Source organism: Carassius carassius, chromosome 3, assembly GCF_963082965.1.
Source record: "Carassius carassius chromosome 3, fCarCar2.1, whole genome shotgun sequence".
In the NCBI taxonomy this organism is placed as follows: domain Eukaryota; kingdom Metazoa; phylum Chordata; class Actinopteri; order Cypriniformes; family Cyprinidae; genus Carassius; species Carassius carassius.
The window spans coordinates 43,256,136-43,270,284 of NC_081757.1; the positions used below are offsets into that span (position 1 = coordinate 43,256,136).

At 36.5% G+C, this 14,149-nt stretch overlaps 1 protein-coding gene across 10 annotated transcripts in view; it reads left to right on the top strand.

The window, feature by feature from the left end:
* The window catches only part of LOC132127567 (adhesion G protein-coupled receptor L3-like), a 267,112-nt gene that overhangs the window by 238,861 nt on the left and 14,102 nt on the right, over nucleotides 1-14,149 (top strand). For all 10 annotated transcript variants that reach the window (XM_059539490.1, XM_059539496.1, XM_059539511.1 and 7 more), the window contains 3 exons: nucleotides 756-976; nucleotides 2,421-2,487; nucleotides 2,736-2,827. In XM_059539490.1, the coding sequence (XP_059395473.1) occupies nucleotides 756-976; nucleotides 2,421-2,487; nucleotides 2,736-2,827 (380 nt within the window). The remainder of the gene's footprint in view (nucleotides 1-755; nucleotides 977-2,420; nucleotides 2,488-2,735; nucleotides 2,828-14,149) is intronic.

Below are 14,149 nucleotides of genomic sequence, written 5' to 3' on the forward strand. Positions count from 1 at the left end.
ATCTATATAGTTTATTGTATTTATATAGTTAATTTAACTATATAGTGTTCATTTATTTTTAGTTTTAGATTAGTTTAATGTTGCCTAGCCAACTAACTGAAATAAAACAAGTCTACACCTTTTCAGATTTTATTTTAAGTAAACATACATTTTAGTTCAAGTTACAAAATGATTTTTATGGTTTAAGTGTTGGTAATGATAATTACCCTGATCTTGTCATTATATTTGCATAGTTTATTTTTTTAAGCATAAATGACAGTTCATTTTGTTAAATGTGCTCTTGCCAGTGGGCTAGGAAATATAGACATCATTTAAAATACACATTCACTGGAAACAGATCTTATCTTGCACAATTTTGCTTCAAAAGTAAATTTAGTTTTAACAATGTTTATATATTTTTTTACTGATTTTTTGCACCTGATCTGCTGTGTGATGTACTGTAGTATTAAACATTGACACACTGCTTCCATGCCGTGCTGCTGGAAGATCGTGTGTTTGGACACGGGATGTTTTAAATGGCTTACTGCAAGCTTTTATTACTTCATGAGAGGGTGAAATAGCACAAGTGTGTGTGTCATAAAGATTTAATGAGAGAGCGTTCAGTGTGTGTGACTCTAATGCAGAACATCATGCATGATTCATAATCTTTAAACCCAATTATCTAATATTTTTCAATTATCTGAGCAGGTTTGTGAAGTCGCAGAACTGCATCCATCAATGTCCACATAACGAGAGCGTTTGTGTGCGTCTTTCAGATCGCCTGCGCCGTCTTCGCGGCTCTGCTGCATTTCTTCTTCCTGTCTGCGTTCACGTGGATGTTTCTGGAAGGCGTTCAGCTCTACATCATGCTGGTGGAGGTGTTCGAGAGCGAGCATTCACGCAGGAGGTATTTCTACCTGGCCGGATACGGCATTCCTGCACTCATCGTGGCCGTTTCTGCCTCAGTGGATTACTGCAGTTACGGGACGGACAGAGTGTGAGTCTCACACACACACACACACACACACACACACACACACACACACACACACACACACACACACACACACACACACACAGACACACACACACACACACACACACACAGACACACACATACACACACACAGACACACACACACACACACACACACACACACACAGACACACACACACACACACACAGACAAACAGACACACAGACAAACACAAACACACACACACACACACGCACGCACACACACACAGAGACACACACACACAGACACACACACACTCACACACACACACACACACACACAGACATACTCACACAGACACACAAAGACACACAAATACACTCGAATCTGAGTCTTCATCGGTGTTCATTTTGACAGAATTTTTTTTATTTAGTTTTATTTTTGTCTTGTTTCTAGTCATAGTACCAAAAAAAAGAATTCAGTTAAGATACATTTACTTGATAAGTAAAATTGCGTAATATATTTAGTCTTATTTCCATGAAAAAAAAATGTAAAAATAATAATAAAGTACATTTTTCCAGTGCGGTAAAAAAAAAAAAAACTAGTATATTTTACTTAACCCACTGGCAGATCATTTTACTTGTTTTAAGCAAAAAATTTGTTTCCTCATGGAAAGAAGACGTCATTTAGTAAATGCTACTAGTAAATGCACATTAATTTAAGAATGTTAAATATTTAAACTAGAAACAAGACACAATACTACAATACCATTTAGTTTTATTCACAATCTGAATTGTTTTAGTCTTAGTCTAGTTCTAGTCTAGTTTAATCTAAAATCTAATGGGTTTAGTTACAGTGTAATGTATTTATTAAGCATTTTTTATTAAGAATGATTTGAACATGCAACATAGACACAGATTTAACTGCTTTGACACATAAGATGTCTTCATCTCAAAACGAAATAAAACCACTTCTCATTAAGAAACAGGAACATGGTCCTCTTTTGAAATACCAAATTAAATACCAATGGTTATATAATATGCATTCTTTATAATAACCTGCATACAACATTCTTTATTCTTCCAAGCAGACATATTTATATATCTACTAAAGTGATTCATTGCACAGTCTTGCATGAAAATCTGTGTGTGTGTGTGTGTGTGTGGTCGCACGAGGGATGAAGTTTAGTCTAATGTTGCGGAAATTAAAGTCTGAATAATTGAAAGAACTCTCATGTATCAGCCAAAAGACACAAGAACCTTGGAGACAACCTGCAGTATTACTTCCTTGGTGTGTGTGTGTGTGTGTGTGTGTGTGTGTGTGTGTGTGTGTGTGTGTGTGTGTGTGTGTGTGTGTGTGTGTGTGTGTGTGAATGTGTGTGTGTGTGTGTGTGTGTGTGTGTGTGTGTGTGTGTGTGTGTGTGTGTGTGTGTGTGTGTGTGGATTTGATGCTTGATTGACGTGTTTTTCCTCTCATTTCCAGTTGCTGGTTGCGGTTGGATACTTATTTCATCTGGAGTTTTATAGGCCCTGCCACACTCATCATCATGGTAACCAGCTCTGATACTCCCTATAACCTACATGTACAACACTCCTGAGGCCTGTTTCACAAAGCAGGTTTACCAGAGAAGCCAGGTTTATTTCAGTTAGTCTGACTTATTGTCAGCTTATTTGGTTCAGAATAAGTCAGGATAAATGAAATAACCCTGACTTGTTTGGTAAACTTGTTTGATGAAACAACCCCCTGGTCTCTTCAGGTGTGAATCCTAAACTAATCCTGTGCTTCTGTTCTTTCCAGCTGAATGTGATCTTCCTGGGAATCGCTCTCTACAAGATGTTCCACCACACCACCATCCTGAAGCCAGACTCTGGCTGCCTTGATAACATCAAGTAAGCCTGACAGTGAGGGGTGGGGCCTGTGGGATGGGCGGTTTGGAGGGAGGAGCCTTTGATGGGTGGGGCCTGTGGTGGGTGGAGTCACTGATAGGATGTTCTCTGGTGGGTGTGGTCTGTGAGGGATGGGCGGTTTGGGGGAGGGGCCTATGAAAGGATGATCTGTGGTGGGTGTGGTTTTTTAGAAGTCTAAAAAATGATTGTGCTGTTCATCATTCCTTCAGTAATAATCATAGTGGAGAGCCATATGCTTTGTTTTCTAAATGCATTGGGACTAGGCATTAGCGTTTATGTCCAAATGTGGTTTTACAAAGCATTTTAGAATATTTTTCACCTATATTTCACCAGTTGACTAGCTCAGTTTGTTCAAGTAACCTGACAAAACCAAGGGCAGGCAATGGGAACCTGTTTGGAAACAGTCATTATGCAGCTCTCTTTTAATGGCGCTAATTGCTCAGAATCCAGTGAACATCTACAGAGAAACTGGTATGGCTCATTTTTCATATTGTTGTTGTAGGTTGAGTAGAAAGTAAAACTGGCACAGGTATTCCACGGTGTACATGGGCGTCCATTTGTGTATTCAGTGGGGAGGTTGTCGTTACCTGAAGATCTGTGTTGTTTCACAGGAAAGAGCAGCAGATATTCTGCCCAAATTAACCTCCGCATGTACATGAATATTCATCACTGGAGCCACACAGCAGCCACTCAGGAGAGCAGAAAGCTGAAAGGACTTTAAATATGCTAATTTATTGCTGTCCCCTCAGATTCAGAGTAGAGAGCAGGACAGTGAGATGATGTGTGTGTGTTCAGTTGTTCATGTGTGTGCTTTTATATGTGTGATGCATGCTAATCAGACACTTTGAGCCAATGATCTAATAGTATTACTGCTGTGGATGAGGCCAGATTTCACTGTGCATCACGGCATGTTAAAGGGACAAACTGGACTGACCTGTCCCTTCATCCAGGGAACTGTGATGGACATCAGACTGAAGTAAATACATGCATTCTGAAGGGTTTGGGATTCGTTCTTGAAATGTCTCATTATTTTTCTCTACAGGCATTTTAGAAGCATAAACAAAGCTTTAAACCAAACCAGAAATGAATCGCAGCATTGCAAATACTGATTTGAAGAAAATTAGCAAAAAAAAAAAAATTCCAAGGTGCAAGACTGTGTACTAAATGTATTTTAGGAGAGAATGAAAATCAATTAATGCAAAAATACCCATGAAACTATTAAAGTATAAAATGTATCTGATGTTTGATAAAATATATTAAAACGCATAACCTGTGTGCTTAATTGAGTATGCACTTAAATGTGCACTTGTAGTATCTAAAGTTTATCTAAAAACAAAACATAACTGTATTTGCAGATTATATAATGTTAATGAAATAAACGACATGTGAGTTAAAGAGAGACACTTTCATGATTTAACACACTTTTAAAAAGTTCAGTTTGAAACAGATTAAAAGTTTTACTGTAACATACATTTGAAATCATTATTTAATAAACTTTTATGATTAAAATTTTAACTGTAGTGTGTTATTCAATATTAAGCAAAAAAAGAAAAAAAAAAAAAATATATATATATATATATGTATGTATATATATATATATATATATATATATATATATATATATATATATATATATATGTATATATATATATATATATATATGTATATATATATATATATATATATATAATCAATTTAAAACGAAACATTGAATAAAACTGTATGAGACGTAGAGACTGATTTGAAATGTCCTTTGCATTGTTTTATGAGACTGAACTATCACTGTTACTCCAGATTCCCAGAGAGACAGCTTCTCTGATTGGTGGATCCTGCTTGAGGATTATGGGTAGTGTAGTGTGGAGCTGTCGATCTTCAGTCTTGGTCCTCAATTTAATTTATCTCTGTCTTGAGAGGTTTATATGTTATTGCTGAATCAATTTCTCTGTGGAAAAAAAACAAATGGGATTTTTACTTTCTGCTGCTGCTCTCTATTATGGAGAGTTTGTTAGAAATATTTCTTGATATTGATGTTGAAGGGGACCGTATAAAACCAAATGACAAAAGTAAGAGGATGAGTTTGATTAATTCACGAGCGAGGGTCTTATTACAGCCACACATCTCCTCACTCCGTGGAGTCTGAGATTGAATGGGATAATTCTTGTAATCAGGCGTCTCATTCATGCTAATAATGAGATGATGACAGTCTCTTGTTAGCAGTTTTCATACTCGGCTTTATTAGTTTGATCTGTAGACGTCTGATTGCTTGCTCTAATAAGAGACTACGATGTGAGTGCGTTTATATGTTAATGTTCAACACCAAAATCTCATCTCATGATACGAGTAATTCTGTATTCTATATAACGGAGTCTACACAATTCTTTCTTTAGCTGTTTTTTTTTTCTGTGTATATGTATCTGTGAAAACATATATTCAGTGTCACATGATCTTCAAAAATCATTCTAATATGCTGATTTGCTGCTCAGGAAACATTTCTGATTATTATCAATGTTGAAAACTGTTGTGCTGCTACACATTTTATTTTGAATAGAAAAGCATTCATTTCAAATAAGAAGCTTTTGTAACATAAATGTCTTCACTGTCACTTTTGATAAATTTAATGCACTCTTGTTGAATAAAAGTTTTAATTTATTTTTAAAAGCGTCCCATCTAGGAGGGTGTTGACATGTAAAATGATTGACAGGTGGCAGCTGCTATTTCTAATTAAGTGGGCGGGGCACTGTCCCTCAAGGGACATTTTATTGGCCAAAGGTTTAGCCACGCCCTCTTTAGATGCTGACGCTGTCGATATTTCTAGCCCACTTTCCCAGATGAGGCAGACTGTAAATTATAAAAGTCTATATGTGTTGTTTGTCTGCGTTTGAAGTGCACTAGCAGAGCTCTGGACCTGTGGTCGCTGAACTCTCACACACACACACACACACTCACACACACACACACATAAATGAAGGCATCTATCTGGATTTGTTGTGTGACAGAAGTGAGGCGTGGAGGTCGTGACCTCTGTGAGCGGAGCAGGCCGGTCGTAGGTTGGTTTGCGGTTAACAAACTCAACCTTTCAAATAGCCTTATAAATCACATCATGCTTCAAAATCTGTTTTTATTTATTAGACACGCCTGTTATAAATCATACAACGGACAAAAGAAGCAGCACTGATGTTCACAAACCTGAACAAACACATGATTTGAAAAATGAAAGGATATAGTTTTCAGTTTTTGACTGCTATCTCTTTAAACAGAAATGCATTAGTAATAGCAGCTCAAATCTAAAGCTCAGTTGAATGTTTCACTGCTCCTCCAGTATTAATGTATTAAAGACTATTTACAGCAGGTTTTAATCTGACTTATCTGATCAGAATCATTTTATAATATTTGTTTTAAGAGCTCATGTATTACAAAATGCGAAGCCAGTTTATCCTCTCATTTCTTATGAATAATAGCTTTGCATCCAACAAGAGATGAATAAACGAATAAAATAAGATGAGATTAAGTACTTTTCATTTCTATGATATTTCATTAACTGAATCACCCGAAATAGACATTATTGCGTGGGTATTTACTACAAGTATTAATAGAGGTATATTTTTTCCTTTCAAAAAAATAAATAAATAAATAAAAAATGCTTGGCAACCGATTTCAAGGTATTCTGAATGGTCTGAGTGTCGCATAAACCCTGTAGTCATTGCTTCTTTGTACGTTTAATTTTATTTCATCATTGTTGCACATTTCAAAGGAGTTATTTTGTGTGACTGTTTCATTCTTTCATTTCTCTGTTCTTGTCTTCTGCTGATGTTTGTCCAGCTCTCGCTCTTATGACGGCCGTGTCGTAGTGGAGTGGCACTGGTAAGATCAGCTGTTTCTCCAGCTGTCATCTGTCCTTCTGAGCTCCTGAACCCGCTCACCTCCTCCTGTGCTTGACGTGTGTGTGTGTGTGTGTGTGTGTGTGTGTACATACGTGTGTACATGTGTGTGTGTGTGTTGTAATTCACACTCATCTATCTCTTTTACAGATTGTTTTCCCCATGATCTTATAATTTACTAAATTTTTTCTTTTGTCAGTTTTTGCATTCAGATTTTTCAGGAACATTTCAAACAGACTTAGTTTGTTTAACTGCAATCTCTGTTCTTTAGCATAATGTTAACCATCAAAATTTCAACAAAAACTAGTTAGTTGGCTTACCACAGTTAAGACGTGGTAAAATGTTAAGCAATTGTGTTGCGTTAGTAAATTGTAATTGTAGTAAATTTCTATTGAGTATCATTTGTCCTATTTCAAATGTTTTGATTTAACAAAAATATTGAGTGTCATCTTAGAGAATATAATATATATATAGTATATTAGTATAACTATATATAATACAGTTAGTCAAATATTTTCCTTTTTGTATGATTTTTTTTTTTAAATCCACACAAAATAGCGGCCAACTATCAGATAGAAAAAAAAAAAAAAATATATATATATAGGGCTACTTAATCACTGTTGTTTTAAATTGTTTTTCATGTCGGCAGGTTTAAGCGAACCCTATAAGGTGATATTTAGCCCCTAAAATGCAAGTCTGTGCAGCATACCAAAAATGTGTATTTTACCCCACCTGAATGCGTTTTTACCGGAGGGTTTTGTTGTCAATACCTGGTAACCCTGACAAAAACACTTAGAAGTCAAGTGACATACATATTAGTGTATAACCAGACCGTTCTCATCCCAAGGCGTCATATACTGACCCTTTTGACATTTCGTCAACATCCTACGCACATGGAACCCTCTAGCATCAATATTAGACGCAGATAAATATGGGCCAGAAGGCGCCACCTAGCGGTCTAACCCTAACCCTAACCCTAACCCTAACCTTAACCCATAATCTGTGTCTCATATTGACGCTAGAGGGTGCCATATGCGTAGGATGTTGATGAAATGTCACAAGGGTCAGTATATGACGCCTTGGGATGAGAATGTGTTAGTATAACAGTATGCTGTAGTTTCCATTCATCTCAATGGCAGCTAAACCATTTTTGCTCATGGGCACATTTTGACTTTGCCCTTGTGTGAAATAAAGAAAAGCAACAGCAGTGAGAACTAGGCAGCCTTAAACAGAGTTTTCAAGAGCACCAATATGTCATAATCATCTTTTGCGTGTGTGTTTGACTCTGATAGACGTGGGCGTTCTGGATTTGATCCATGTGTCACAAGCCATTCCTTTTATTCATTAATCTGTGACTCAATTAAACCCACTCAGAGTGTTTTTCTAGAGAGTTCTGTGCGTCTTCATCGCTCAACACCTCGATGACAAGACTTTCTGCCTCCAACAAACTCAATTACTGCTGCCATTGGCATGCAGATTCGCTCTTCAGACGGAGTGAGACGATATGACAAATTGCTGCTAATTCACTTAAATGCTTTAAAAGCGCTCTCTTTATCATAATTCACGTTAATTTGAACCCTGCGATCCGACACCTGAGGGAGGAGAGGCTCTTGTGTTTGTTCAACTCCCAGCAGGACGTTGTTAACGCAACGAGTCGCCAGTATCTCGTTCAATTAAGCCTCAGATGCACCGGGGGTTTTAGCACAAGTGAAGCAAGGTGTGAATGACTTACATCTGCATACTGTCGCTTCAGGAGAAACGAAAGGATGAGGTTTCTGGAGACCGGATCGGTGTGAGAAATATGGGATATTATTCCCTCGAGACAAGAGCGAGAAATGGAGATTTAACTCTTAGCGTGAGCTAATTAAGAGTTTTGTAATGTGTGAGTGGTTTGGCGCTTTCCACAAATTCATTACACTGTGGCATGACTTTTACAAAGTCTAAGACCATCTGTCCAGGACTTTAAATAGAATTGATGCAAATTCTACCACTTCTTGTATTATTAAATAATGCATTATAAAATTATTGCATTATCTGCCATCTGTGAGTTTGATCAAACTGTCTGCAGAGTATTGAGTTATAAAGTGAGCATCAGTTCAGCCTCATTTAAAGCACACTATATAAACACAAGACTGTGACTTTATTTTTTATCTGAAAAAAGCTATTAGAGTTTATAATGTTTATCCTTATTGCTCTTGTTGAGACACATAAAACACATCCATTATTGCCTTCATGTGTCCAGTTACTTTCTTTGTAAACTCACAGATGTAAAGTGCTGTGTTCCTGCAATGCCCTTTAAAAAACATCTTGAAATTTGCTCTTGATCTTCGCATAAATATCACACAGAAATGCCAGGATCATGTTTTACAGTCTCCCTCATTTACTGAGTCAAAGTTAGTTAAATAGTAACATTAATATATGTGTATGCATGTGCATATAAGAGCCCTGCTTATATAAGATTTGTTTCTGAAGGTTAAGCACCGTCTTTCACTTACCGTTTATTAAAAAGGCTTACTGCAGTAGTCTGTGTAATACGTTTTACACGTAAAAACTATTTAGTTCAGTTGAACCATGGACACTACAAGAAGAGAGGACTGATAAGACAATTTGGCTTCGAAACTAAAAACAAAAAGCCCCACACATGAAATACAGGGGAAAAAAATATATATAACTGAAATAAAATATTCATCGTTTACTGAGCCTCATGTCGTTGCAAACCTGTATGAGTTTATTTCTTCTTTTGAGCACAAAAGATATTTTTAAGAATGTTGGTAACAAGAGGTAGCTATTATATATATATATATATATATATATGTAATGAATTAAACCTTCCTAATCTTCGGGAAGAAGGAGGCGGGAACCGGCGGACAATCAAATTAAACTTTAATAATCAAAATAAAGACAAAACAGCGCATCAGCCCCTCGCGGACGACTGATGCACACAAATAAAAACCAAAACATAAAATAAAGACCAGGCCTGGTCCTCTTTCGTCCTTCACTGTCGTCGCTCCAGTTTTATATCCTTCCATCTCCTCCGTGGGACTCGAGACCGGCGAGTGTCGCAGGTGTCGTTCATCTCCAATCACTCCACCGGCCTCGCTTTGTTCCCACGTCTCTCGGCTCCGCCCCACTCGTCAAAGTCAGTGGATACCATCCACAGTGTTTGGTTTCTCCACATTCTTCATTCTTCTTTCTCATTCAATAATCAATTCCATAATTTTATTAAATTGTGGACATGTTGTAGTAATTAATAATTAAATCGAAATGAGGCAATGAATCAGAACATGGTCATTATTTCATAAAGCAAAGGAAATCATGAGGACAAATTTTTAATTTGTGACCACAATACATGTATTTTGGTCCATGTCACATGCTGTTCCGTACATCACCCGTTCTATGTGTAATATAAGTGAGCTAGTCATTGCCCTCTTTTATTGTTGTTTTTCAATTACAATAATAAGCGTTTGTTTGTTCAAAGAAAGAGAAAAATGTCATGCTCAAAGTAAGCACTATAGATGTTAAGCATCATTAGCCCTGACTCCATCCAAAGCGGGAAATTTAGCTTGTGTTCAAAATTGAATTTCCATCTTCCCTTTTTTATGCGAGTTCAAGGTCAAGGTCAAGGTAGCATTTATTGTCTCCCTTAGGATAAATTTGTTTTAGATTAGGGAAACTGCTGCCACATCAAGACATAACAACATATAAATTGAAAGAGTAAAACACATTTCAATTCCAAAAACCTACATCATAAAAACAGTACATATATCATATATCAATACACAACATAGTCCTCAGTTCCTGCCTCTTGTACCCTCTATTACCATTATTTATCTTTATCTTCCTGCATTTGCTCATTAATTAATTTAATAGACAATGGTAAAAATGAATATTTATATCGGTTATACTTGCATAATATAACCCTGTATCTCCGTCCAGAATTCATCAGCGTATACTCAGGATACAACACATGCGAGGTGTCTAATAAAATCTTGTTGGCCTGCTGGGTGATACAAAGCTCAAAAATATCCTGTAAAGAGCTAATTGTCTGTGTCCCCATGATTTTTCCTGCCACTCTCAACACGTTATTATTTGGGCTCTCAATTTTATTGTTAAACTTCCAAACCAAACAATAATTCCATATCTTAAAACAGACTCAATCGTTGCTTTATAAAAAAAATTAACATGATATTACTGCTCACTCCAAACAATCGCAATCTCCGTAAAAAATGTTAATGCTGGTGGATCCTTGTGCACCCCCATGATACATGTGTGTGCCATTTAAACTCACTATCAAGAAGAAACCTGTTTAATAGCTTCACCATGGACCACAACAGAGCTCCTATCCCCCACTGATCTGGGATCTATGATGACCTCTTCAGTTTTTTTAACATTGATCTGTAGATAATGGTTATCAGACCAGCACCACAAAGGCTTCTATTCCGGCTTTGTAGTCATCAGTACTGCAGTCTCTTGTCAACAATTGCAATATTACTGTGTCATCCGAAATTTTATAATAAATTGATTTGATTGCTGACTAATGCATTCGTTTGTGTACAAAGTAAACAGAAGTGGCGAACTTACGCACCCTTGAGGTACCCCTGTACTATTTACTATAACATCAAACAACACTAAGTTAAATTTCACCTGTTGTGTCCTATTTGTTAAAAAGGAATAATACCACTTAATTATAAAAGGATTAACTTGAAGGTTAATTAATTTCTCTAACAGTTTATGCGGTTGGATGGAGTTGAACGCAGAACTAAACTCAATAAAAAGCAGCCTAGCATAAGCAGCTTGACTCTTTATGCTTTAAAACAAGGTGCGCTAATGTGGAAACCGCATCATTAGTACCACAATTCCTTTTATATGCAAACTGATACTGATCTAAGGATGGCTCCACTTCCTTACGCAACTCTCCTATTATAATCTTCTCAAATGATTTCATGACATTCGACGTTAAGGCCACTGGCCTATAATCATTATTGTCCTGAGGGCATGAATGTTTTGGAATTGGAATTACAATAGATTTTCTCCAAAGCTCTGGTACTGTATGCGTATCAATTGAGAGCTGAAAAAGGCGATGCCAGGCTGATGTGAGCTCCTCAGCAAATGTCTTTAAAAGAAAGCATGACATCCCATCTGGTCCCGTTGCTTTACTAGAGCATACATTTTTAAAAACCCTTGTAACATCCCCTAAATATATTAATATTCTCTCATCACTGATGTTACAGTTTACATTACCTAAAATATCATGACATTCCTTAAAAGTGTCTGTCTCAAATCTCATATAAAAATTATTCAATTCATTTGCTTCCCAAATTTTGAGATCCCAAAATGTGCATAAAGAAAGCTTGGCGGACACAATGAAGTGTAAACGGTAACCGTTTATTGATTGCTGGGAAATTTCCACACCATGGCATCTATCCTTCTGTTCTTGATAGTGTAAGAGCCTGAAGACAGAGATGTTTTAGTATGACACTTTTCCACTGCTTGGTATGACTCGGCTCGATGCGGCTCAGTATGTTACGGTGCAGCTCGGCTCAGTTGTGTTTCATCCTTCACTGGCTGTGCTGATTTAAATCTAGCGGTTCTTTTGTGTTTGTGTCGCAAGTTCAGTAATGCAGGTAGTGACGATCCTCTCCGGCCAATCTGTGATCAGAGTTTACACGTGTTAACAGTACGGTCCACTTGGAAAACACCAGGTACTGTACCCAGTGGAAAAACCCCAAAAGTTAACCGTACCGAGCCGTACCATGCAGGGGAAAAGTGCCAATAGTGTCTCTGATTAAAAAACCAGTACAAAAATATTAAGTTCCTGCAACCCATATCCGGTTGTTATGTTTTCATAAGTTTTCATAAGTCAATTGTTTTAGTAGAAATATGTACTGTAGATTTTGATGCTGTTTCATTACTGTACTGTTATATTTGTGAAATATTAATGGATATGCCATAATTAAACCTCATCTGCTTCATTTCCCTTCACATTCTGCTCTCAAGTGTCCATTTATTTATTCTAACTTTCTGTTGCTTTTCTTTTTTTCCACTTTTCATTCTTCAGTTATGAGGATTATGATCCGGAGATTAAGTAAGCAGATCCGTCTTTCTTTCCCTCCAGCTCATATTTCTCTCTCACCTCTCTGCTTCATAACAGCAAATAAACCTTCTTCACTCGCTTCCTGTTTTCAGGTTTTCCTTCACGGCACAATATGAAGTGCTGCCAATCACTCACACAACCCTATTGTGAGTGTGTGTGTCTCATTCTCTGCTCATCATCCTCTGGGTGCCCTTAAAGTTTCCCTCTTTACTGTGCAGCTCATCCTGATGTGTGTCTTCAACCATTTTATGACTCCAAATAGAGGCATTGAGAATCGGGACAAGGTCATTTTGACATTCAGTTCCATTTGAAGATGGAATGGTAGACTTCCTTGTCTTACTTCCTTGTCTTGACTTCGTCGTTTCATATTTATGTACTGAACATTTTTCAAAATTGGGATTTTGAAACATGTCTGTAATAGCTACAGTGTACATTGTAGTGTAAATGCATTCATTCCATGTCTGAGCTGCATCAACAATCAAATCAATCAAATCAATCAATTTTTCCAACTATAATTCTTCCTCAAAGATGCCTTTGCAATGTTGTGCCAACTGAATGACCGACAGCTGAGTTTTAACTCACTTCCATCACAGTCTTTAAAATCCAGTTTCACGCTGATGACTTCTTCAGAAAATGTAGAAATACAGTGTGTTTATTAGTCAAATATTTGTTCTGAAATACAGTCTCACTGAGGCTTGTTCTGTCATTTTTCTAAATTATAGTTAATGATAATGTTATGAAGTTTGCGTGTCCCATTAGTGGTATATTGGATGTAGTCCATATGTAAATATGTGTAATTTTGAAGTTAAATTGAGCTGGATATTGGTGGATAGCCCAGCGGGATATGCGGGATAGTATTTATGAGGATAGTTTGCAAAAAAATGACAATTTGGTAATGTTTACTCTGCTCAAACATAGGATATATTTAACAGGAAGACTGAGCTGCTCTTTCCGATCAACAAAAGACCAGACCAGTCCAAAAAGAACAAAATAAGACCCATTAAAGTGGTGTGTAGGATTTGTGCGCTGTATTTCAAGTCTTTTGAGAAAGAAAAAAAAAAAAAAAAAATTATATATATATATATACAGTATATAATTTTATGGACAAGGGGACATTTCTAACTTTAGATTGATGTACTAAACTAAAATAAAAATGAATAATAATTATTTAATTAATTTTTATGCATTATATATAAAGGCTTTATGAAAATTGTTGCCAAATAATTTTTTTATTGCCACATATGGTAAAGGTCTTTCATTGGAGTGGTTGATTTTACATTTAGCCTAAAAAAAAAAATCATATTATTCTTTATTAAAATTACACCATTATTA